Source organism: Cryptotermes secundus, unplaced genomic scaffold (assembly GCF_002891405.2).
Source record: "Cryptotermes secundus unplaced genomic scaffold, Csec_1.0 scaffold400, whole genome shotgun sequence".
Taxonomy (NCBI): Eukaryota; Metazoa; Arthropoda; class Insecta; order Blattodea; family Kalotermitidae; genus Cryptotermes; species Cryptotermes secundus.
In genome coordinates this window covers 2,078,247-2,105,238 of record NW_019723908.1, presented here as the reverse complement: position 1 = coordinate 2,105,238, position 26,992 = coordinate 2,078,247, and the positions used below count along the sequence as shown (strand labels likewise).

At 39.9% G+C, this 26,992-nt stretch overlaps 2 protein-coding genes across 3 annotated transcripts in view; both read left to right on the top strand.

Moving 5' to 3' along the window:
• The window catches only part of LOC111862067 (xanthine dehydrogenase), a 59,975-nt gene extending 42,679 nt beyond the window's left edge, over nucleotides 1–17,296 (top strand). The window contains exons 21-28 of the mRNA XM_023847142.2: nucleotides 3,274–3,419; nucleotides 4,626–4,803; nucleotides 7,050–7,178; nucleotides 7,791–7,918; nucleotides 10,699–10,813; nucleotides 12,671–12,925; nucleotides 14,178–14,345; nucleotides 16,258–17,296. Of these exons, the coding sequence (XP_023702910.1) occupies nucleotides 3,274–3,419; nucleotides 4,626–4,803; nucleotides 7,050–7,178; nucleotides 7,791–7,918; nucleotides 10,699–10,813; nucleotides 12,671–12,925; nucleotides 14,178–14,345; nucleotides 16,258–16,308 (1,170 nt within the window). The 3' untranslated portion in view covers nucleotides 16,309–17,296. The remainder of the gene's footprint in view (nucleotides 1–3,273; nucleotides 3,420–4,625; nucleotides 4,804–7,049; nucleotides 7,179–7,790; nucleotides 7,919–10,698; nucleotides 10,814–12,670; nucleotides 12,926–14,177; nucleotides 14,346–16,257) is intronic.
• Nucleotides 17,297–22,754: 5,458 nt separating this feature from the next.
• Nucleotides 22,755–26,992, top strand: part of LOC111862078 (kelch domain-containing protein 3) — a 15,779-nt gene continuing 11,541 nt past the window's right edge. The window contains exons 1-3 of one of the 2 annotated variants that reach the window (XM_023847168.2): nucleotides 22,755–23,109; nucleotides 24,256–24,584; nucleotides 24,673–24,860. In XM_023847168.2, coding sequence (XP_023702936.1) covers nucleotides 24,263–24,584; nucleotides 24,673–24,860 — 510 coding nt within the window. In that variant the 5' untranslated portion in view covers nucleotides 22,755–23,109; nucleotides 24,256–24,262. Of the gene's footprint in view, nucleotides 23,177–24,255; nucleotides 24,585–24,672; nucleotides 24,861–26,992 lie in introns of both variants that reach the window. The other variant, XM_023847167.2, reaches the window with a different exon arrangement.

Sequence of the window (26,992 nt, the reverse complement as noted above, 5' to 3'; positions counted from 1 at the left end):
GTAAATATAGATAAAACTAAATACAGGAAACTCCCTGTTACCCGGCATGAATGGAGAATAGATGGCCATACCATAGCTCAGACAGTTAGATACCGGCTTCCCAGTGTGGCTGTATGTGCTTGATCCCAGGTCACATCATGTGGGATTTGTGATGGATTAAGTGGCACTGGGGCAGGTTTTCTCTGAATACTTTAATTTCCCCTGCCAAATCTCATTCCAGCTGCTCCATACTAGTCAATCATCCAGGGCTGATACAACATGCCCAGTAGTTGCCTGCATACCAAGTGGACTCAGTCTTGCTGTGCTGGTTCCATGAGAAGAACTCTAATAAAAACCCAATACAGTACAAACTCAGCATCAAGACAATACATTGTTACTTTAGTTCTTGCATAGGTGAATTTATGACAGCCTCTGCTGAGTAACGGCTTCAGAAACAAACATGTGTGGGGCTCTTAATGTGTAGTCTTGTCATTACTCCGATGACAACCCACTTCTTCGGAACAGTTTGTTGGCCCTGAAAAGGACCGTGGTTGCTGAGATGCTTGATCGGAGAGGTAGCGCGGCGCGCACCGGTAAGGAGAGAGGCTAGTTGCGGTGAGTGGCCTGGCCGCAGTGCGGCTGTGGCTGGAGGTTGCTTGGTTGCCGTGCGGCAGCGTGAGTTGGAGGTTGCTTGATCGCAGCGCGGCAGCTGCTGGTGAAAGGCTAGTCGTTGAGCGCGGTCGTAGGAGTGATGAGGCAGTGACTACGCCAGATGCCCAGTGGGTCGGACAGTAACACGACCACCGGCGAGTCCAGGCGCGGTGCCCCAGTGAGTCGGGTGTGAGAGCGCCGGAGGGCCGAGGCAGTCGTGCTTGGCGCAGCCTGCCAATACCTCCGAGGACCGAGCGCTGCCAACGAAGCCTGCTGGCTGGTGTTGCTTGATCGTAGACTGAAGTCAGACTGATGAACTGAATACTCGGTGTTGGAGCTGCCCCTTTTTATACACTGCTCAGTGGGGCGGAGCGAAACTTGAAATTGAGGAGGAAGAATTGATTGGCTAGCGCGCGTAATGACGTAGATGCTGGCTAGCAGGAGGCACCGTATAAATGCGAACGTTTGAAGCAATCTGATTGGTTAGCGCGCGTGATGGTGAAAAGTGATGTGAAGAGCGAGTGTTGCAGAAATGCGTGATAATGTGGGATGTTTCCATGACAATTATTGAACAACAATGAGGAGTGATGTTTTCTACACGGTCCATGCTGAGGGGAGGCAAGTTTAGAGTTTAGATAGTTAGACATTTTTCCAGCCAATAAGGATGTAAACAGAGGGCATTATTAAGAACTATTAACCAAAAAAAGGCAGCTAATGGAAACAAACTGCAGAGACCTAATACATTCTGTAGTGAACTGCAAAATGTGGATTAGTGTTAGTGCTATAGTTGATTGGATAATTGAGGAGCTCTTTCAAGTAAATAGCGGCTCCGGTCTAGAAAACTGAAATTAATGGTCATGGGGACTCGTTGCGCTGACCACGTGACACCCTCTATCTGCAAAAGTTGGCGTTGAACTTCGCTGATAAGCGGCGGTTACTCAGTCAGTATAGTTCGCTTGCGGACTAAAATCATGGAGTTTAGTTTCTGTTTTAGCTATAGTTGATTAAAGTTACAATTGTAAGTTGTCAATAAATCTAATTACCAATCCAAACATCGTGTACAGTCACACTCACCCACTTGACAATACCTTAAATCTCTTCTTAATGGTCATCACAAAGGATTACTATGCAGCCATAAACTGAGCAGCAACCAGTAATCGTGACATACCTCAAACCTATTATGTTCTTGGAGAACTAATATAAGAAAATATGCAAAAACAAATCTTCTTCCAACGTCATTGACTTTAATAGTAGTAAAGAAGTTTGACACATGGATTCCAGTCTGATGGATGTTTTTTAAAAATTTTTTAGAAAATTTCCCTGGTTATAAATCCTAACATCAATATTGTATTCACTCTCATGCTTGCCTGCTTTTGACTCAGGCTGTTGTATCACATATGACATAAAATAATTTTTAAGTTCTATGGATCTGCTAGAGTTACAAGATTCTTCATAGCACACAGTTTAATTGTACTGAAAAAATAATCTATTGAGAATATTAAATTTACCAAAATATCTGAGAGAATGATCTTGAAAGTACTGTGACGTGTTGCGCTATGTAGGACACCCCCCCCCCACCAGCGGTGACGTAACACCATCGGAGCGCTGTCGTTACGAGGGTAATAGGAAAGTCAACACTCCTTCCCCTACCCCGCCAGCCGTGACGTGCCGAGCGGAGCCGAAGTGAGCTGAGTCCCAGCACACTGGTCGCTATGCAACACCGGTAAACAGTGGTTGCTAGAGACGACGGTAATAACAGTGGCGCCTATTACGTGGCTGTTTTCCCGTTGTCTAGCTGAGGGTTTATAAGAGCACTACACTGCCTACAGAGGCAGTTAAGTGTATCAGTCGTCGAAATGAGTTCTCAAGGCAGCAGCCTACAGTTGAGTTGGAATCTAGACAGCGGCGAGTTACGAGTTGAATTAAATTGTAGTAGTCACCGAGTTCAGTTGTAATGAGTGAACTGTGACAGAGTGAATTGATTAGTGCATAGGGTTTTTAAAGTGTGGAAACCCGTAACATTGTTATAATTAATTGTAGCCGAGATTTTTAAGTTGTTAAATAAACAAATTAACAATCCGAATGGCTTCTTCAGTAACAAAACACGTTGTAGTATTATTGTTTTAAGATTTTAAATACTATAGATTATGAAATGAACTAACAGCAGACTAAGTTGCTATAATAAACAAATTCACATACAGTATATCAAATTGAACTGAGCTGAATATGTAGGTGATTAAATTGATTGTTATTATTCCATAAATTATAACAAAAATCTAAGTATTACTGCTTTGGAAATGTTCTTATATTGACTCAGTGCTCAGTAGATATGAAAATTTTAATACATGCCATAGTTGCCAGATGTATTTTATTTTCCCAGAAATCATTTAATTGCATTTTATGTACATTCATTCATTTGTGAATATAGGACAATTCCAAATTTTAAATGAATATGAAAGTAAGAAAATCATNCACATATACACGGCGCCAAATCCCAGAAGACTGCTTTCTTCATTATGATATAGTCTGATAAATAATGTACATGTACTCCATCTGAGCACAATTTTACACTAATTTCAAATTCAGAACTTAAAAGTTTAAAAAGAATTATATTATTCCCAAGTGTTTTCACACAATTTTCAGATTTCTTCAATAAATTTATATAAAGAAGGTGACAAAACACATTACAATCAACCCCTAGAATACTGCACTCTGCAGAGATGTTGGGACAAATGTCTAAAAACAGCAGACTATTTCAACAGGAAGAAGCAAGTTGAGGAATTTAACAGGTATGAAAATACTGTGCACAACAAAGATTTTTATACCTATTTAAGTGAAAGAAAATGTGCCTCTTACTATTATCATGTCTGTGAATTTTACAAGATTTTTCTGTCAGATATTTCCTAAACCAATAGGTTGAATACATTTCAGTATGAAGAAGTTTTATTGAAGCACAAAAAAAATGCTTGGTTTGTTTTGCTTGCATTTGTAATTTATCTGTTTACATATTTACCAGGTGAAATATTTAAAGAAGGGTAGTAGATATGACTCTATGAATGTATGAGGAGTAGGTCTCCTTGGCCCTTGCACCGTGACCTACAGTGGTCTATTGTGAATCTAAGTAATATATTCAGAAAAATAATTCTTAATTGTGTTTCATAACTGTTCATAATCATATGTTAATAACTATAATGCCCATCTGTCAGTATGCATGTGAGAATCTGTGAAAGATATTTTATTATATTTTAAATTTTTTACCTTATTAAAGATTATTAAAAAAGGTGAAGGTAAAGCTATCCCTGAAATAGGTTGTGAAGTCCCAGAGGGTTGTGAGACATTGAGGCTCCCACATTTTCTATAACATCGGCTCATAGATGGTGGTGAGGTTGTCAGCCTTACATGCTGGCCGCCCTTTACTCCTGGGAAGATTCTTGATACTCATTTCTGTTAAAGGCTTAGTCGACCCCAGGGCCATATTGTGGCTGGAAGGATTAAGTCAATAGAAAAATTCAATGACCTCATCGGGAATTGAACTCGCGATCTTCCGGCTTGTAGCATAGTGCTTCAACCAACTACACTACTGTATACCCCCCCCCCACTTAAAGTCTTCACTGTACATAAACACCTGGACTTATTTTTAAATGTATCTGACTTCACTAATATAAACTCAAAAGTTGGCAGGTTTGTGTAATGATAATGCTCTAACTCAGTACCCAGTTCAATCTTCGGCTTGGCAACTAGCTCTTCTGGTTTTCCTTAGCCTCTGCATTGTAGATATTGAGATAATACCTTGAAACAGGCCTCCTTTCAAAACTTTATATATCTGGCGTTCATGATTATCGTATTTGATACATCATAGATTCTGCAGCTGAAATGGTGTCATTATATTTTCTATGAATCAATTATTCAGAATCCAATTGGCTCTGCTTCCATGTCTGAGAATTAAATTATGTGTTGCAAAACAGAAAATGTGCATTTGTCTAGCACTATTACAGGCAGAACCGATGGAAAAAACGAGGAATGAGTGTTGTGCCAACAAAGTTTGGAATATCTTACACACTGCTGATGTTGAACCAGGCTGGAGCACTGGTGCTCATATATGATGATGGTTCTGTGCTTATTAGCCATGGAGGCACAGAAATGGGACAGGGACTGCATACAAAAATGATACAGGTCAGTGTTGAGCTCAGGGCTTAGGTATTATGATATTTATAATTATAAATTAACAAAATTATTAGAAAGGCAATACTGACACCTAAAAGAAAAATTGAATATTCTTCAACTGAAGAAGAGGGTAGAAGATGTAAGATATAAAATGATGTTCTTGGAAGAACTATCACCTTCTTTCTTTTCACTCAGACTGAGTATTTGATATGACACTGACCACATAGAAAACACCACATCCAGCAGTTCTTCTGTCATTGCATGTGTTTCATTGCTGCAGGAATGTGTTTGCTAAGCCAGTGCCTAGCAACAGATGTCTCTTCTGGCTTGTCTTGATTCATAAGATAGCACTGAGCATTTTCACCTCATCCCAACAGAAACTGAATGCTTGAATAAATTGTAACTGTCAGAAAGAGCAGGTGTTGATGTTATCTTTTTTAAGAATGCTAGGAATGATGCAGTGATGCTTGTGGGGGACACAGACACACAGACAGCAAAGTGATTTCATAAGCCTACCTTTATTGTTTAAAATAAATACAGTAGGCTAAAAATGGAATAGAACATGCTATTAGAACATCAGATGTGGTAGAAATATCACTGAATGACGATCTTTATATACAGTAAGGATATATGCATTTTTTTCCAGTTGATTTATTTTTTTTTCAAGCAAATAAAATGTCATCACATAATTTTCTGGGTTTGAAAAGGGGGTGCAGAAAAATATATTTGCACCTAATAGAGAGAGAGTAAGAGGAGGTATAATTGTATAATGAGGAATTTCATAATTTGTAATCTTCACCGCTTGTTATCAGGGTGATTAAATGGGAGAAAATGAAATGGGAGGCACATGTAGTATGCGTGGGAGGGATCGGATGTTCATACAAAATTCTAATCAGAAAATATGAAGGGAAGAGACCACTAGGGAGATTTATGATTAGATGAGAATATTATATTGTGACATTAATTACTATTTGGAGCAGTTAGTGTCTCACCACTTATTATCTTGATGTCAGTTCTGTGTTATCTAGTTATTTCACGCTTGTTTCTTTGTTCCGTCCTCTTCTTGTGGCTTCTCACTCCCTGTCTGAATTTGCACACAATTCACAGTGCTTTCTGCTTCACATCTTCACTCATATCAGCACTATGCTGCATCTCAGAACAGACTGCCTTGTTTAGAATTTCAAAACCACGTTTTATAGGCACAGTCCTTCAGGATGCTTGTCAAGGGTACTCAGGCCACTCTGGTCAGCTCTCAAAGAGTCTAGAAGCAGGTGGAGAGCCCCAATGTTTCTATCAGAAGAAAAGCACAAGCTGCAGACACTAGCCCCCATTCCCTCACTCACTCATTCCGTTCTTGCAACACTGCTCCCTGAAAATTCCTTTCCCAACTAGCCTTTAGATATGGTACTGTGTGTTCAAATGCACACAACTATTTTTGGTGCAACCAGACTCAGTCTGGAGTCCAACAGAGTTAACTGAGTGATCATAGCAGGCCTTCATTCCATTGCTGAAGGTGGTAGTCATCTCAAATTGTGCCTGGCCATTATGCTTGCATATGAGGCCCTGGCTCTGGGTTTGGGTACCTTGGCTAGCACAGCAATCACATTGTTAGCACCACTCTCAACGTTGCTAGTTGCTTGTTGCCAGTTCTGCTGTCTAGCATCGTTGAAGGTTTTGCAGGCATCCTGATGTCCTACTGAAGATCCTTTATGAAGCTAATCTAGTATTTCTTTCATCTTGCTCCGGTGAAGTGCTATCTGGTCTGTCTTGAAACATCCATCAGCTAACTCCCAGTTGCACTCCACTAGGGAATTCCACTGATCCCAGTGACTCTTGTAGATGAGACTATACTCAGCATTATACTTCCACTAGGGATGTCTTCTAGGCAACACTTCCTTTAGAATTGGCCTCATGTTTTCATCATCCAGTTGCTCCCTCATATCGGCACAGTCTAAGCCATCTGTAGTGGCAGCAGCAGTACTGTGTACCTTCAGACTGCCTGACGGCCTTTCGGCTTTCTGGCAGGGCACACAGGCCTTGTGTTAGGCTCTTCTAGAAAGTGGATAAATATGAGTATGTAATGAACCTTGAGATTTCATGAACAGCAGGGAATTTTTTGTCTCTCAAAACAACTATAGCTTCACAAGAAGTTCTGTACTCTTGCTAATTAATAAGTATCTGTTGGACTGAATATTTATTATGAGTTTTTCGGATCTCTGTATTCTAAAAATATCTCATCTTATATTTTATTGCAGGTGGCCAGCAGGGCTCTTGATATTTCTGCAGACTTCATCCACATTGCAGAGACATCAACTGACAAAGTACCAAACACTTCAGCTACTGCAGCCAGCTGTGGCTCTGATTTGAATGGCATGGCAGTCTTGGTAATTATGTCTAAGTATCAAAATACTGCTTTTGACTATCAGACATGTTCTTCTTGATAAACCGTGATATATTAGTAAAACTACTGGCTATTAGCTATAGGACAGGATTTGATTTCCTGTAAAGGCATGAATGCAGCTCTTCACTGCCACTTTCAGTGTAATTCATTCATCCATTCAACCTTCTATCCATTTTGCACTGAGACCAAAGTTTCTTCTATATTGTAGCATGTAGAATCATTGCTAAGTAATGACTGTAAACAACACATCTTGCTAGACAACAGATTCCTAACATGCACAAATGGACTAATGGGGAAGCGGTATTCTCTATGCCATCCATGCAACAGCAGCGCGTTGCAGTGAAACAATAACTGTTGGAAGCAGTTTTTTCTGTGCAGTCCATGATAAGGTGTTTTATGTTATACATCATGTAAAATTATAAATTCATCATCCTATTTTTATGCCATGCAAAGTGCAAACAAATTATAGTTTTTTCAAGCTACATTATGTACATCAACACATTAAATGCTGGTGGGCCTAGCACTTAGAGCCATTAGGGACATATTACCAGGCCACTCCTGGTTACTACAGGTGTTTTTTTTTGTCATATTTCAGGATGCATGTGAAACACTTCGTAAAAGACTGGAACCATTCAAAGCTGCAAATCCAAAAGGGAAATGGGCAGATTGGGTGAAGACAGCTTATTGCGAACGAGTCAGTCTCTCGGCTACTGGATTCTACAAGTATGGAATACTGTTGGATGATTTGTGAGACACTAAAACATATCAGTAGTCTCATTATTCCTTCAAATCCAGATTTTCAGTAGACCTAATATGGTATTTCTGAATTCTTCCAGGCAACTATGCCATAAGTGCTACTGTCCCGAAGTACCAGTAATAATCCTTCTACCTTATCTCATTTAAGAGTACATAATGTCAGTGGTTGAAACAGCATCATAAGACACAAGACATACAGACATAATTGTGATATACTACAGATTGAGTATTTGATATGTCACTGACCACATAGAAAACACCACATCCAGCAGTTCTTCTGTCATTGCATGTGTTTCATTGCTGCAGGAATGTATTTGCTAAGCCAATGCCTAGCAACAGATGTCTCTTCTGGCTTGTCTTGATTCATAAGATAGCACTGAGCATTTTCACCTCATCCCAACAGAAACTGCATTTTTTAAAATAAATAAAGTAGGCTAAAAATGGAATAGAACATGCTATTAGAACATCAGATGTGGTAGAAATATCACTGAATGACCATCTTTATATACAATAAGGATATATGTGTTTTTTTTTTTTCATGCAAATAAAATGTCACCACATAATTTTCTGGGTGTGAAAAGAGGGTGCAGAAAAATATATTTGCACCTAATAAGGGGAGAGAGTAACAGGAGGTGAATTTGTAATCTTCACTGCTTGTTATCAGGGTGATTAAATGGGTGAAAATGACTGGAAGATTTCTGTAAAGGAAGAACAATTCTATCAACATCAAATAAAATTTCAGTTTTGATAATTGTGTACATTATCTGTTATTGATAAAATCCCACATTCTAAATGATTAATTGATGATTAATTTAATGATACTGTTTCAACTGATTAAGTTGTGTAGCTTTGACACAGTCATATTAAATGACTTACCACATGTGATCTTTTAAGAAATATGACCCTTGACAAGGACACTTGTATGCATTGTGCTTTTCATGTCTACCCCATTAAACCATGTTTGCTATCTTTGAAGCACACTCAGCTTTCCCAGTAAAGTTTCAGAAGTAGGAGTCAATTTGATCTTTCTCTTTTGAAGTATTTTCCTTATTCAATGTATATCCTTTGGCTGAAATAAATTTCCAGCATAGAAAGGAAAGATCATAAAATTTGTTGTAATTGAATTCTAAGGGACCTGAATATTTATTCACTTCATACAGGTTTCCATTTATCACAGACATATTTGGGCTAAAAACAGATTTTTATTGTTTTGTGGGGTTTTATGTCTTTGTTGTTCGCCATTACTCCAATGACAACCCACTTCTTCGGAACAGTTTGTTGGTCCTGAAAAGGACCGTGGTTGCTGAGATGCTTGACCGGTGAGGTAGCGTGGCGCGCGCCGGTAGGGAGAGAGGTTAGTTGCAGTGAGTGGACTGGCCGCAGTGTGGCCATTGCTTGATCGCGGTGCGGCAGATGGTGGAGGTTGCTTGATCGCAGCGCGGCGGCTGCTGGTGAAAGGCTGGTCATTGAGCGCGGTCGTAGGAGTGATGAGGCAGTGACTACGCCAGATGCCCAGTGGGTCGGACAGGGACACGACCACCGGCGAGTCCAGACGAGGTGCCCCAGTGAGTCGGGTGTGAGAGAGCCAGAGGGCCGAGGCAGTCATGCCTGGTGCAGCCTGCCGATGCCTCTGTAGACCGAGCGCTGGAGATGAAGCCTGCTGGCTGATGTTGCTTGAGTGTGGCTTGATTGTAGACTGAAGTCAAACTGATGCCGCCTGTTTCAGGCTGCTCCTTTTTATACACTGCTTGGTGGGCAGAGCGAAACTTGAAATTGAGGAGGAAGAATTTGCAGGGCGCTGATTGGCTAGCGCGCGTGATGATGTAGATGCAGGGCTAGCAGCGAGCGCAGTATAAATGCGAATGTTTGGAGCAATTTGATTGGTTAGCGCGCGTGATGGTGCAAAGTGATGTGAAGAGTGTGCGTTGCAGAAAATGCGTGATAATGTGGGATGTTCCCACAGTTTCTTTCTTTTAAATTTTCTTCCTTTTGCCTTTCTCTCTCTCTCTCTCTCTGCTTTGGTCTTCTTTCCTTCTCTGTTTCCTCCACTATTTATTTTTTTATTCTGTTAGAATATTGTTTTTATATTTTGAACTCTATCAGGCTTCATTCTCTTCCATTTCAGACAGGAAGGTTCCTTCAGATATAAATGTTACTAAACACAATAAAGATAATTACATAAACAGAGAAAAATATATATTGAAATATAAATGTCTATTAAAAAGGTAAAGCTATCCCTGTAAAAGGACATGAAGACCCATAGGGTTGTGAGACGTTGAGGCTTCCACATTTTCTAGGCAATCAGCTCACAGATGGCAGTAAGTCTGTCAGCCTTATGCACTGGCCACCCTTTACTCCCCAGGAAGATTTCTGCTACTCATTTCTGTCGGAAGGTGAGTCAACCCCAGGGCCATAGTGTGGCTGGAAGGATTAGGTCAGTTGAAAAAATCCACTGCATCAGGACTCAAACCTGCTACCTTCCAGCTTGTAGCATAGTGCCTCAACCAACTACGCTACTGCGTACCCCCATACATTTCTATTACCTTCCCTTTTTCCATTTCCATGATGGACTGTTCCCATTTATTAATAGTAATTTTCGTTAGTTTTCACTTTGTTTTGTAGGAATAGTGAAATTTTCGAACAAGAGCAGTATGTTATGTGTTCCATATTACAATTTATACAAATCTCACTGTACTGTTTAGTTTAACAACTAGGATAAACATTGATTCTCAGTTAATCTTTTTCAGAACACCAGGCATTGGATATGACATATCAAAAAATGAAGGCAAGCCTTTCAAATACTTCACGTATGGTGCAGCATGTTCAGAAGTGGAGATAGACTGCCTGACTGGTGATCATCAGGTAATTTTACAGCTGGCCACAAAGTATATCACGATTTGTCTTTATAAGTTTTATTAGATAAGGTTGCAGCATGTGTAAGATAAAGTATCATATTGTCACATGGTAGACTGTCTATAGACAAAGTTTCGATTAGCAATAGGATTTATTGAGCTCTTATAGAACATAACTACAACTATATCACTGTTACTAATTCACACCATTCAGTTTACTAGAGTGTGCACTAAGTCTTCTCAGTTTGCTGTCTCCACCAGTTGTTGTATTGTATTGTATTATATTTTATTTCCTCCGTTTTGCTACGTAGTAACACTTGGACATGCCCACACCATAGCTCAAGCAGTTAGTTACTGGCTTCCCACCGTGGCAGCCCAGGTTCGATCCTGCATCTGGTCAAGTGGGATTTGTGGTGGACAAAGTGGCGCTGGGGCAGGTTTTCTCAAAGTATGTCGGTTTCCCCTGCCAATCTTCATTCCACCAATTGCTCCACAATCACCCTCACCTATCATCTGGAGCTGGTACAATAGGCCAGAAGTGGCTGCAGTACAAGGGACTTAGTCCCACCCCACTAGCAACACTTGGACACGTCATTCAGTAATACAAGTTGTCTGGTAATGGCTTCCAGTGGCAGACGCTTCCCTTACTCTGGGTTCCTGAACTATCCCTGTCTCAGATAGCAGTTTCTAATAGCAACAGCTCACAAGGACTGAACCACAGTATTCCTCTAACTCAACTCACTCACCATCCAACTCGCTGCACTAACTGAATTGAACTTAGCTGGTCACATGGTATAGCCTCGGAACGGACCACATAGAAAACACCACTTCCAACAGTACCTAAATTGTTGTGCATGAGCCACTGTCTAAGAGCGAGTCCAGTACTGTTGTGTATTTATGAAGCTGTTGCTTAGCAATGGCTGGTGTCTCATTGTTTGTTTCACGGTCGTTTCCTAGTAATATATATCACAATATAGTTGAGCATGCTTAAGAAGTTTTCTAAGGGACCAAGAAATTTTATCTTGTGTGGGAAAGAGAGTGTTTTCTGAACAATGTTTTCAATATAAATACAGTTACCTCCAAGTTAAAATCTGGACACTAGCTCCATAGTAGCAGTAGGTTTAAGTACCCTATTCTCCAAGTGATAAATGTTGCATGGTTGCAAGATAAGCCAATATATATAGATACCAGATAAGTTCTATTGTGTCAAATGTACTTAAGATTCTTATGGGGAAATATATGAGACCAAATAATTTGAAAGTCTTGGGCAGAAAAGCATCTGAAATGGGAAACTGTTGGGGGGGGTTCCCCTGTAACTTAAGAGGTTAAAGACCTTAGTGTTCACAATTACACTGATCCATTATATTCATTCTTATCTCATTCACTGCCATACTTATATCATGTTAAAGAAGATAGTATGAAGTAAATAAAGAATATATAAAAATGATAATAAAATATAAGGTTCTTTTTTTGTTGTGTAGGGTTTTTACAAGTTCCTTCCCTTTTTTCTTTCTTTCATTCTTTTTTATTCCCTTGCTGTCTTTCTTTCTCTGTTTCTTTGTTTCTTTCTGCATTTGCTTGTTTCTTGCGCTCTTTATTACCTTTCTTTTATTTGTTTAAAGATACCTGCTGTTCTTGCTGAGGACTTGTAGTTTTCTTCAGTCCCTTTGAGTAAAGTTGGAGTATTACATTAACTGGTCCTTTCCAAAATGATTTCAAATTTATTGTTTCATAATCGTTATTTCTGCATCCACATTATGCTGTACATCTTAGTCAATCTGACACAGCATTGCTAAGAAATCTAGAAAACAAATAAAACAGTTCCACCACAGTTTGAGGTGCAGATGTGTTACATATATGACTGCAGGTACTAAGGACTGATATTGTGATGGACCTTGGAGACAGCCTGAACCCAGCCATTGATGTGGGCCAGATAGAAGGAGGATTCATGCAAGGATATGGTCTCTTCACACTGGAAGAAATGGTGTACTCACCTACTGGCACAATCTATGCACGAGGACCTGGTGTTTACAAGATACCAGGCTTTGCAGACATACCCACAGAATTTAATGTTTCATTACTGAAAGGGGCACCAAATAAGCATGCTGTATATTCCTCCAAGGTATGTATTCAGTCTGAAAGATGCTGAGAAATGAGAAGTTGTAGGGCTTTCTTTATGTTGTCCTTATTTGATTTTATTAAATTTTGTAATAATTTGCAAATATTTGAAAACAAAATGCAGATAAAAATTTATATGACAAAAATAGAAAGTGAATTTAATTGAAAATGGATGATATTAAACAGTGAGGAACCTTGTCATATCATGATGTCTAATGCATCACTTTGCTCTAGATCCTTAAGCTCATCTATCTATAGAGAAACAAATACACTATAATCTCTCAAATTGGGCATGGTACAAAAATCGGTTCCCTTGATTGCTGTGTCAGTAACAGGAAGAGAAAATTGTTTTCCTTCAGTGGTTGTTTCATGAATAAATATTAGGGAAATGGATTATGAGGATATGAACTTGATTAAACCAGCTCAGGATCTTGCCCAATAGAAGATTTTGTACCGCCATCTTTGAGCTGATTGTCTAGATACTGTTGGACCCTCAACATCTCACAACCCTATTGGTCTCGATGGCCTGGTACAGGGACAGCTTTACTTATGGTTACTTTCTTAGTTTAGTTTAGTTTTTTCTTTTTATTTTGTCGGTCTGTTGGTCCATCAGTCCATCGGTTGGTCAGTTGGTTAGTTAGTAAGTAAGTTAGTTGTTTAGTCAGTGAGTGACTGAGTCAGTTAGGTAAGTATGTAGTCCATTTGCTGGAAAAGTAAAGAAACCACTATGAGAGATAAGTAATACATAAATGCTGCTGAAGTCTGTTCATTGAGGGTATGGTCTCCAGACAAAAGGATGTTCTACATATTTGTTCCATAATTTTCTGATAATCTTCCCAGAATTAGCTTTTCATTTTTTCCTTCTCATGAATAGTGTATAAAACACAAGAACTGAACACATACAGTGGAGGTCAAACTCTTATGCTTCATTCCAACGATAATGAATGATGGTGATTATATCTGCTGTGTGGGTTTATGCCAGACTTTATCTGGCATATTGATTTATACTGGTCTAATTTAACATGTACTTCATATAAAGCTCAAATCTGACTTTAAAGATTCTCTCAACATCAGTTCACCATACAGAGTATTGGTATGTGGTGTAAAATATAGATACCATTAAGAATTGTCATTATCCCTGCAATGAGATTTCTATGTGTAGAAAATTAATATCAAGGCCAGTGAGGTATACAAGGTATCAAAGATCATGCTTTAAAATATCTGTACACCATTTTTTTCATTCTTGCTTTATTTAGGCTGTTGGTGAACCACCACTGTTTCTGGCTTCTTCAGTCTTCTTTGCAATCAAAGAAGCCATCACAGATGCCAGAGCAGAGAGAGGACTGAAGGGAACATTTAAACTTGATGCCCCAGCTACAGCAGCTCGTATCCGGATGGCTTGTGAGGATGAGATCACTGATAAGGTAAATACATAATGCAACGCACTGAGGATTTGCTATCTGGCTCCTTCCTAATTTTCAGAAGAACAGCGTTTCATAAGAATCCTGACTTCAAAACCAAGAAATATATTGTCACGTGATAGAGTGACTATAGACTGTGCTTGAATTGATGACTGAATTTATTGGACTCCTTTTTTATAGTGCATGACTACACTTTACATTTCACTATTGCACACACACTATGATCCACTGTCATGTCTTCACTGCCATTGCTTGGAAGGGGCTTCCAACAGTGGATGTTCCCCTTCCTTTAAGTTCCTGATATGTCCCTGGCCTCAGTTACCAGCTTCTAACAGCAGCAGCTCATAACAACTGAACTACTGCTGTTCTTTAACTGACTGCAACAGGTAATTGGTCCTGTTTATACAATCTCAGCATGGACCACATAGAGAACACTGCTTCCCGCTATTATGTAATTGCTGCATTCGCGTCTGTTGGGGTGACCACCTGATCGCTACTGAGACATTGCCTAGCAACAGCCGTTGTTTGTAGAGCCATTCCCTAGCAACGGCTGCCTCTGCTGGCTTCACAAATCTGCCTTCAGCAACTATGCCACCGTGCTCCCTCCTTAAGGTTGTTCATCCTGAATAACCTACAGGCCTACCACAATATCTTCTTTTCTGAGGGCTGTCTTTGTGATGTCTGTGATCAGCCTCACCTTCCTTCCCTGTGGCTTTGTTCTCATGATGATTACACTCCAGCTGCTCCGCTGCTCGTGCCTTAAGTCCGCTCTTATCACAAGCAGTTTCCTGATAAGATGGGAGCCAGTCAAACTGTACCAGCATCATCCTAGATCTATGGTTCTGCTGGATCCTGTACACCACATGGTTGGCTTGGGTGACTTTTCTTTCTTGCAGGTAGACCGATAGAGCCACATGTTATCACCTTCATGGTGGCCTGTGCAGTTGGCCATTCTGCCATAATGAATTTTCAACCGGTCACTGGCCAGCTTCAGATGTTGAGGGGCATAATTGTGAATGTGGTGTAGCTAGTCCACTCAATTTTTCACAAGATCAATTGTGGGGCATTCCTTATCAGAGGGGTGCCCCAAACAGCAGGTCACAGGGCAGTTGGAGTTCATTTCCAAACACTAGGCTAGCTGGGATTGTTCTTTTCTCAGACCAGTTGGATTCCAACCATGTGCCATACCTGCTTGACATCTGCCAGTGCCTCATCTTTGTGGCATTGGGTACACTCTTCTTGGCATGGTTATCTTGAAAGGGCATCAGCATTATTGTGTTCTTGGCCTTGACAATACTCAGAAGTGAAATTGTACTCTTTAGGTGTTGAATCCCGTGAACAGTTCATCTTTCAAGGTTCTTAAAACTTATGAGCCAGGTGAACGCAGAGTGATTCATACGCATGTGGAACTGTAGAGGTACTCACGGAAATGTTCCAGCATCCTCTCAATGGCCAGTAGTCACCACTGGGAGATGCAGTAATTTCTCTCAGCTTTATTCAGTGTCCTACTGTAGTATGCTATTACTCACTCTTGTCCGTTCTGTACTTGCGACAGCACTCTGCCAGTCCCTAGAGTTCTTGTGTCTATGTCAATGATGAACCTCTCTCTTACCTGCAGGTAAGCAATAATAGTGGTAGTACAGAGGACCTCATTTGCTGTTTGAAAGGAGGCCTCCACTTCTGGAGTCCTCTGGAAGGCTTGCTTCTCCTCAATGAGTTTGGTCAGTCATTTCGCAATGTTGGTGAAACCAGAAATAAACCATCTGTAATAAGTGCATAGACCAAAGAAGTTTCTTCCATTAAGAGTGATAAATTATGGATTCTTACCCAATACTGAATTTGTTTATGCACACTTGCTTTAATGTTTCCTTCATATGAGAAAATAATTTGTGTGCATTTGAATTTGAATTTTCAGTTTCCTGAACCAGATCCAAGCACGTTCACACCGTGGAATGTAGTGCCTTGATCTTGTTAGTTGGGTACTACTGCATTGAAATTTGAAGTCATAAAAGGAAAGATGAGAAGAACATAGTGATATGATATTATCTGAAAATCAACATAATCCCTTTTTAGTAACTGATCACTTTTTCCTTGAGTTATTTAAGATGTCATGGATAAAGAAGACCTTGGTGTGGGGAGTTCTGGAACCTGTAATGTTTTCCAATCTAAACTTTTATGATTCACATAGCAGTAGGTGAGCAGTTGATTTTCCAAAGTCTGTTATTTGGTCTGGCTTGCATTGTGGAGTAGAAATAGTTGTCTATATATCTGTACTACAAACACATTCATATATATTTATTACAATATAGAAATCGTTTGCATTTATGACTTCAAAATTGATTAAAAGTGAAGAGATAACATAATTACCAAAGTTGAGCATTCACATTTTAAAGTTATGCACAAAGTTACAACAGATAATTTGTGTTGTCAGATAGCTCACACTACCAGTAACCGGTCTAAGTGCATGGGGAAACCCACCCCCTCAATACAGAATACAGAATAGCTCACACTAGCAAAATGGCATATAGCAGAAAGCAAAGTGATCATAATTGACATATCTAGAGTAATCTCGGTAGTAAAATAATAATGTTCAATACAGACTACCAGTAGTTGATGAAAGGAAGTGAAAACAGAAACGACTGCCATCTGTAAATGAGTAAGTATTCCAGCTCTGATAAAATGTATATACAATGTAACACAGAATATATAGACTGGCATAACTGAAGTTGTGGATTTAAGTGAGTCATGAACTGCCATTTGGAAAACAATATCATGGGTTCCATTATTCCCTTCCCCCAAATCTTGCTTACCTATGGTTAAATGGCAGATTCATTGTAAGCTGTTACAAATGTCTCCTGTAATTGGGAAAGTGTGTTGATCATACAATGCATTCCAATAATATACAGTGAAGGTGTTGTTACAGAACTTAACTCAATAAACATATTTGTTTTGCATGTTGTCTTGTTGGTAACATGTATGACATGTATGCTGATGTCTTGGTTTAGATATCAGCTGCCCTCTGCAGTTCAGAGTACATAAACCATCCTCTCATCTTATTACATTTGCAGCTGATACAGAACTTAAATAACATATGAACCCCTCACTGCTGTGAAACTGACTGCACTTGTTTTTGGGTACAGATTCCTTCTGCTTAACTTAAATGTAGTACTTACTTACTTACTTACTCACTCACTCATGGAGCTGAGCCCTTCTGGAGGAGCTGCCAATTCTGCAGCTACTCAAGAATTTCCCAGCATTTTATGGAACCCGAAGGTTCATTACCATGTTCACAAGAGCCCTCCACTGGTCCAACTTAAATGTAGTAACAACTGAAAGTAATCTGAGTCATCCTGCTTCATGATTGCATTTTTGAAGAACAAGAAACAACTCAAGACAACAGTACCAGTGGCCCAAATTCATGGACTTACAATAAATGTGACAAAGCTGAAATCTCTATGTATGTAAATACTGCTTAGATACAAGACCTTCACATAAAATGTACATTGGGAGGCGGGGGGTTATGGTTCCACACCAGAATTTTTGTAGTGGAATCATAACGGAATTCAGATACTCATCTGTGGTACTGAAGTTAAGTGCTCTAACACATACACACGCACACACTCCCTGACAAGCATATAAGTGCATGCATGTATGTAAACACTAGCATTCAGAAAAATGAAGGAAAAAATATAGCATGTAGCAGAATGTCTAAGTTTAAATGGAAAAACTCTTCTAAAAACAGATGAGCTGAACTTGGTTCTTGAATGCACGTCATATCTGTGTTGTAGATGGTTCTATATATTTGACTTCTGTGATAATAGAAATAAGTTAAAACTGAAGATGAAAAAGGAAAAACGTTAAGAAATAGTTTGTGTGTGGGAAGAGGAAATAAAAAAATATGAGGAACAAAGATCAGCAATATATTATAAATAGAAGAAAGCAGTCTTCTGGGATTTGGCACCGTGTNATATAAAATAAGTTTATAAAATTTTATATATATAAAATGTATATATGGTTTATTAAATTTCTAACATTTATTAGAAACATATTAACCAGTACCCTGTAGTTAATTAATAATTTATATACAAAGTTCCACACCACCAATGGTGTCTTCACCTTATCGTAGTGGTGGGTGTGAGTGCTCCTGAGAGCTATGCTGGCGGTAATGTAGTGACTGGTAGAGTCACCCATGCCAGACAGGTGAAAGGGTAGGAGCCAGACAAAGAGGGATAAACTGGTCCTCCAGGTTGGGGGTTGGGTGTGACCATGAAAACTAAATTGTTCAGAAACCAGACAGTCAGCCTTGGATGGATGGATTGAATGGAAATCGACATCAGTGAAGGAGCTGAGATGGTTGGAGGATGTGCATGATGATCTCTGTAAAATGAAAGTGAAAGGATGGGGAGGAAAGAAGAATATCAGAGAAGAATGGAGGCAGATTGCTGTAGTGCTGAGGGGAAGGAAGGATGGAAGGATGCATACAGAGTTCCATAAAGTAGAAGTCATAGAGTCATGGTCTCCTAGTATTTTTTTTTTTTTAATTTTAATTTAAAATGTTCACTTTTCGAATTTCCAAGCAACGTGCATTCACTCTACAAAGGTTGCTAGAAAACAATACATGGGACCAAGAGATCTTGGCATGTAATTTTAAAATCCTATTCTTTCATTTTAAGTGTAAAATTAACAGATACAGTCACCATATTTTGGTCTGTGTAATATGAAATTTAGAATACTACCTCTACTCCCCCATATGCCTTTATGGCATTGTGCTTATCTAGTGATGGACTGGGGCAAATTTACCTTCCTGTAAAATAGACCTCCAGTTATCCACGTGCAGATTGTTTGCTTTGTGGATTTGCTGTGGGTCTTATATCCTCGGTTACTGGTCATAGCTTCCCATCTGATTTATATGTAAGCCCATTATATCTGTTTCAGCAATATGTATTAATGATACTTTACAATTCACAATAAACTAGCATTGAGATACCAAAAGCCTCTCCAAGCAAAGTCAGGCAAAAATGGGACAGTGGATAAATAACATAACTCCCCTTCTCTGGACCTTTCTGATCAACATTTCAGATCATCCAAGGTTTAGGAAAATAGGTAAAAAAAGTAAAGCTATCCCTGTAACAGGCCGTGAAGGCCCATAGGGTTGTGAGACGTTGAGGATCCTACACTATCTAGACAATCGGCTCAACGATGGCGGTAAGGTTGTCAGCCTTACGCGCCGGCTGCGCTTTACTCCCCAGGTAAATTGTTAAATTAATTCCTGGTACTCATTTCTGTTAGAGGCTGAGTAAACCCCAGGGCCTAGTGCGGCTGGTAGGGTTAGGTCAATTGAAAAAATCAAATAACCTCATCAGGACTTGAACCCGTGACCTTCTGGCTTGTAGCATAGCCCCTCAACCAACTATGCTACTGGCAGTTCTTAGCTGCCAGTAGCAGGGCCAGCAAGACTTAAGTGATTTTCAGGTTTGATTGATGCGTGGATAGTGGATATGTCCACAAATATGACTGTACTGGTGAAGACCAGCCGCAATTGTAAAAGACAGACCTATCCTCTCGAGAGAAAGGCACCCAACATTAATATATCTGCAACTGTTTGAGAGTGACAAAATCTTGTCTTGGGTCCCAGATGCAACTTGACACCAAGACAGACTACCTGACTGACCATTGGTTGTAACATAACTTTGACTTTTGAGTTGTAAGGGCTCCACAAATCTGCATTGACAGAAACTTTCTGTATATCTTGTATAAATGTTACTTAGTGCAGTAACAAAAGATGCACAGAGTCCGTGACAGTGTGTACATGCCCTGCTGATACGATGGTGCAACAAATGTAGCGCCTGTATAGAAAGATTGACTCCTTTGTCAAAACACATACATGTCTAGGAGAGAATAAACCCCTTGGTCACGGATTCGAGAAGACTGAAGCGAGGATTGACTGTGCTATCGAAATTGTAAGGGTGTGATGAATAGCCCTTGGTAGAAGACAGTAACCAGGCAATGACTTGGGGGGGGGGGGGTAACAAGCTCAGAAGACTAATGTGGGTTTTAGTGATTTGTGCAGCATTGTACTTATAATTCCGATTTGTAAATGTGCAATAAATTGGATTACCAATCCGAACCCCATCTATAATCACTTAACACTTGACAGTATCATCATTGATCTCGGTGAAATAGGGTGGAGGTATGGACTGGATTCATCTGGCCCAAAACAAGCACCAGTGGCAAGCTCTTGTGGTGTCAGTAATGGATATTCAGGATTCATAAATGCTGGGAATTTTTTACGTAGGTGAGAAATTACTAGCTTTTCAAATACGGTCCACCTCCATGGAATTATGGTATGTGATGACCATGCACATTGACACATGCAGTACAACGGGTTTGCATACTCTGGATGAGGTTTTCGAGCAGCTGTTGGGGTATGGCCTCCAATTCTTGCACCAGTGCCCACCGGAGTTCCTGAAGAGTCATGCGAGGTGGAAGATGTGCACCAACACATCGACTGAGAGCATTGTGCATTGTCATCCATCAGTAGGAACGTGGGACCCACTGCACCCCTGAAAAGGCAGACATAGTATTGCAGAATGACATCCCGGTACACCTGACCTGTTACAATTCCTCTGTCGAAGACGCGCAGGGGTGTACATGAACCCATGATAATGCCGCCCCACACCATAATACCACCACCTCCATACTGGTCCCTTTCAAGGATGTTAGTGGGTAGGTATCTGGTTCCTGGTTCAAGCCAGATCATTACATGACTAGAAACACTGTTGAGACTATACCCGGACTCGTCAGTGAAGAGAACCTGGGACCACTGTTCCATTGTCCATGTATTGTGTTCCCTACACCAGGCGTTACGGGCTCCTCTGTGGGCATTGGTCAGTGGAATGCAAATTGCAGGCCTCCGGCCTAATAAACCATGTCTGTTGAGTCGTCTGTACACAATGTGATGGAAACAACTGTTCTAGTGGCAGCGGCAAGGTCCCGAGCAAGGCCCCCTGTAGTACTCCGTCGGGGTCTTCAGGCATTTATGCTGAGATACCTGTCTTCTCGTGGTATTGTACATTGTGGACGTCCTCTGCTGTAGCGCCGGGACACGTTTCCTGACTGGTGGAATCGTCATAATCGTGAGATGACACTTTTTGGCACACGGAGCTCCCATGACATGCCCTGCTGTGTTTGGCCAGCCTCTAATCGCCCTATTATCCTACCCCTCATTACATCATCAATAAGTGTTCGTTGAGCCATTTCCGACACACAATCACCATTAGCAAGTCCGAAATCAACTGCACACTTCTTCTCGCCACCTTACTCTGGACCCTCTAGACCCGCACAAGCTTTTATTAAAATCCACAAGGGATTATGGATTATTGAAGAAATAAATTTTCTGTGGTGTTGGTGGTCTATGGGTAAGACACTGGCGTAGTGTGGAGAAGTTTCGAGGTTCGGAACCAACGAAAATTTTATAAAATACAAATGGAGTTAGTAAGATTTTCTGTAATTATAACAAAAGATGTAACATAAGAGGAAGATTAAAGAAAATAACTTTCTGTGGTGTTGGTGGTCTAGGGATAAGACATCATCCTAGTGTTCAGAAGGTCCCTGGTTCAAAACCAGTAGGATTTTTGTGAAAGAAATGAAAAGAAGAAATTAGTGAAGAAAGCCAACAGCAGAGCAAGAAGTGAAGAGGGAGGGACCAGGGGAGGGAAGATTTTTGCGGCCGCTCATTAAAACACTCGCCTAAGCTTTTATTAAAATCTCCGCCTGCAGCCTCCCACCCTTAGGGGGTCACTTCAAGTTATTCACTTGAGAAATTCGGTGAGAGTTAACAAGAAAATTTAAAATAACTGTAGCGCCATCTGTAGACTAAAACCTCGTGAAAAGCCAAGAAGTGAAGTCAAAAGTGTAGTATCTTAGTTTCTTATTATCTCCCTTGTTGGGCTGTGCAAACCGATCCTCTGAAGAATTAATTTTATGGTATAGGGCAGGAGGTACTGGGGATGGAGATTATGAAAGCGTGGACCCCACCTTCACCCGCCCTTGGGATCACGCAGAAAGTCAATAACTTGAGGCCAAGTTAAGTCAGCGACAGTTAACAAGAAAATATGAAATAAAACTGTAGCGCCATCTGTTGAACATTACTCCATCTGTGGACACTAAGGGCGGGTGAGGGTGCTGTCCCACGCTTTCATTGTATTCATCCCGAGTACCTCTTGCCCTACCCTACAAAAATAATTCTTCAGAGGACGCTTCCATAGTATTCATCCCCAGTACCTCCTGCCCTACCCTATAAAATGAATTCTTCGGAGGAGAGGTTTGCACCTCTAGACACTCTAGATCCTCTAGATCCTTTAGATGCTCTAGACAGTCGCAGTGGTCACAGTCACAGCAAGCTGTTTGTTACTGTACCGGAACGCGATTTCAAGCCGAAACATGCACACAAATGTTTTGTTTGTACACGGGTCAGCATTATCCTTAATTTATGACCACGAGTGTAATGAACTGTAGTAATTGAGCATCTTTGACCAAAGAGACGCTTATTAATCAACGTGCGTTTCTGCCAGACAGAGCTTCCATTTCGCGCTAAATCGGCTTCGTTGCTTGTGGCAGGTGTTTCGTGCTCTTGGCCGTGAAGTTATTTTCTATTGGCGTATTTTAAGCGGCCTAGTTTGCGTGCCTGGACGAGTTCTGTTATGTATGGTGTTGAGTCAGATATGTGTCTCTATTTATATATTGATTTAAAATGAAATTGTAACGAGTGAGTGGTAATATTGACTACATATGTCTCATCTTTATGTTGCTATACTAAACTGGTGGATATAAGAGTATGTTAATATTCATTCATTCAGTTTTATTTTATCCTGTAGATCAAAATACATTGATTTAGGACAGGAACAACAATATCATTTTCGAAATACATTAATGATTATGGTATACACTTATTAAAATGTCGCTTATTATATACATCGTCTTATCAGTAGCCAATATTACAGAATTCATAATCAGCTGTTGAATAATAGCATCCCTTAATAAGTAAGTCCTTCAGTTACTTTTTAAACTTGTTACCAATTCATTTTATGTTAGGCAATTTTTTATGGAAGAGTAATGTGCTGCTGATGGTTTACTGTTATGAAAGTTCAAAATTATGTACATAACTGTGATAGCCATTATTTTTTGTGTTATATGTATGTACTCTTTACAGTCACACTTCTCTTTTACATATAAGACTGTTTCTTGAATGTATATGAGTATACTGTTAATGTCTTTAGTTACCTCAACCTGTCTGTACGTGATTCCAGTTGTTTTAACCCTGCCATGGACCTTATAGCCATTTTTCTGAAGGGTAAATATTCATATTCCATAGCCAGAAGGGGATAAATCAAACCATAATACAGCAGTCTTCTTACATTCATATCAAGTATTTTAGATAGTCTATTAATAATAAATAAGTTATGGCTAATTCTACTAAAGGTTCTATAAATATGTACTTCATAGTTCTATGTTCTGTTTGTGTTCTATATATGTTCTATATCTGATGGATTTGGTAGCCAGTAAGGATCTATGGAAATGAAAATAAAGATACAAGATAGCTCAGGTTAGTGTCAGTTATAACCCCAAGGAAATCTATACTTTTTACATTAACTATTTCCCTATTCTTTAGTAGGATTTTTAATGAACTTTCCCAAAAGCAAATGTAGAAAAGACTAAATTTGACAAATGAAGTTTCTGTAGGCATATTTAAAACAGCTCTGTGATCAATAAATCTAAAATTGTGATTTGTTATTGTATTCAAATGTAGCTATGCGTTAATTCAAGTTCTGGGACCTTGTATATACTTTTACACATCTTATGTATGAACAGAAGAACCTGAAGGACATGTTTCATTTATGGTTGTTTCTTTCAGGACTACAATGTACTGGACAGTTCATTTAGAAGGAGGACCAAGACGAGTGAATCATGCAGCTGTCGTGGTGGAGGATAAAATTTATTCTTTTGGAGGGTACTGTACAGGAGACAATTATAGCAAACGTCGACCAATGGATGTCCATGTGCTCAACACGTCAAATTTCCGCTGGACTGCACTTCCTTTGCCAAGACAAAGTGACCCACAGTCAAGTTGTGTTCCCTTTCAGAGATATGGCCATACAGCTGTATCATATGGGGATAAAATTTTTGTGTGGGGTGGTAGGAATGATATAGGAGCTTGTAATGTCCTCTTCTGTTTTGACACAAGTAAGTTATTGTAATTGGTCATAGAATGGTGATTAGTTTTGCACCAGGGCACAATTTCAGTTATCAGAATGCATTTTTCTTTCTGTAGATACACTTCAGTGGAGTTGCCCAGAAGTGACTGGAATGATTCCAGGAGCTCGGGATGGTCACTCAGCATGTATTATCAACCACTGCATGTTTGTGTTTGGTGGTTTTGAAGAGCAGATTGACAGGTTTTCACAAGATGTTCATACTTTAGATCTTCGTACAATGCATTGGAGTTACATTATTACTCAGGTAAGGCTTCATATTTGCATTTGTTGGTGGGCCTGATCTTGTAAGCTTGAAGTTATATTGGATCAGAAAAACGTATCAGGTTATGAAATTCTTGTGATAAATTTTTAACACATAAATTTAAGCTGACACTTGTATTTTGTAATGTCTTGTGATTCGCTTCACTGTTTTCAGTTGTTCATATAACCATATAGCAAAATTAGTTAGTCTAGTATATCTGCTGTTGTTATGGATATTGTATTGTATCATGTATTGCAATAAAGGCCCAGAGGATCAGTTAATTGAAGGCTAAATGTAGCATAACAAAGTGCTGCCATCTTACATCAGAAAAATAAATGCATGTCATCACTACTACATAATCCCAAACTCTGGCAATAGTATAGCATAATGAAAATTAGTTTGAAGTATCACATAGTCCCAGATAGCTGTGGCCTATTCTAAGTAAGAATTCTGTATAATATTTCCATGCCTCACACTGCTAGCCACTACTCCGCCTCTTACTTAAGAACAGCTGTATATCATATTCAGTATTTTATGATGGAAACTTTTCTCTGTTGAGTTTTTCTCAAAATCTTTCTTCCAAGTGTTTTTAAATTTACAGGTGTCCTTCTACTAACATGACTAATTTTTTACTTGATCTCTGTTGAAACGCAGTGTTTATTACCTGTTAGTTATTAGTCATCAGGGGCGTGCAGCAGCGTAGTTGGTTGAGGGGCTATGCTACAAGCCAGAAGGTCGTGGGTTCAAGTCCCGATGAGGTCATTGGATTTTTCAGTTGACCTAATCCTTCCAGCCGCACTAGGCCCTGGGGTTTATTCAGCCTCTAACAGAAATGAGTACCAGGGATTAATTAAATAATTTTCCTGTGGAGTAAAGTGTGGCGGGCGCGTAAGGCTGACAACCTTGCCTCCATCTTTGAGCCGATTGAGGTCATTGGATTTTTTCAGTTGACCTACTCCTTCCAGCCGCACTAGGCCCTGGGGTTTACTCAGCCTCTAACAGAAATGAGTACCAGGAATTAATTAAATAATTTTCCTGGGGAGTAAAGTGTGGCGGGCGTGTAAGGCTGATAACCTTACCTCCATCTTTGAGCCGATTGAGGTCATTGGATTTTTTCAGTTGACCTACTCCTTCCAGCCGCACTAGGCCCTGGGGTTTACTCAGCCTCTAACAGAAATGAGTACCAGGAATTAATTAAATAATTTTCCTGGGGAGTAAAGTGTGGCGGGCGCGTAAGGCTGATAACCTTACCTCCATCTTTGAGCCGATTTTCTAGACAGTATGGGACCCTCAGTGTCTCACAACCCTATGGGCCTTCACGGCCTGTTAGAGGGATAGCTTTACTTACTTAGTTATTAGTCATCTCACATGCAACTTGCTTTTTAAAACCTTTAAAAGTTTTAAACGTTAAAATCTCTTCTACATCACTGATGTGTGCACACTACATGTTTTGGCAAACGTTCATCATCTTCAGGTATCATTAAAATTGCTGATAATACAGCTGTGCTTCCATCCATAAGTTCAATTTTTTGGATATGTCCTTGTCTATGTGTCCATGTGTCCCATGAGGAAGAGTACTTTCTCTTATTGTGTCATATGTAGCTGTTACGAATGTTTTAAAAAGCAAGTTGCATATGAGACAGCTAATAAATAAGTGATGTGCAAGAGGATGCTAAGATACGGTATTAGTGTTTATTAGCTCAGTAATGCCTGTAAAGTGCCTGTGGCTACTCTGGGTTAGGGGAATTATTTGGGTTATAAGTAGTTGAATTATGCTGAAGAAAACTGGAACAGAGCTGCTGGAAGAAAGTCTTAGTTCATGGAAAAAGTAGCGAGAGATTGAAGTTACTTAACATGTGTGAAAACATTGCATCCAGTTGATCTTACAAAGCACCAAAGAGCTGAAATGTGAAGGGTTTGAAAAACAGTTAGTTTACTACATTCAGAGAATTCAGAGCAGGCCCAAAGATGCAATTTGGGTCCATGCCTGCAGTTCAGGTTAATATAATGTTCCACCATGTAATTAAGTTGACAAGAAACAGTGGCAGCATTATATAGCTTATGGTTGGCTGCGCCATAGCTCAAGCGGTTAGTCGCTAGCGTCCCACCGCGGTGGCCTGGGTTCCAGGTCTGGT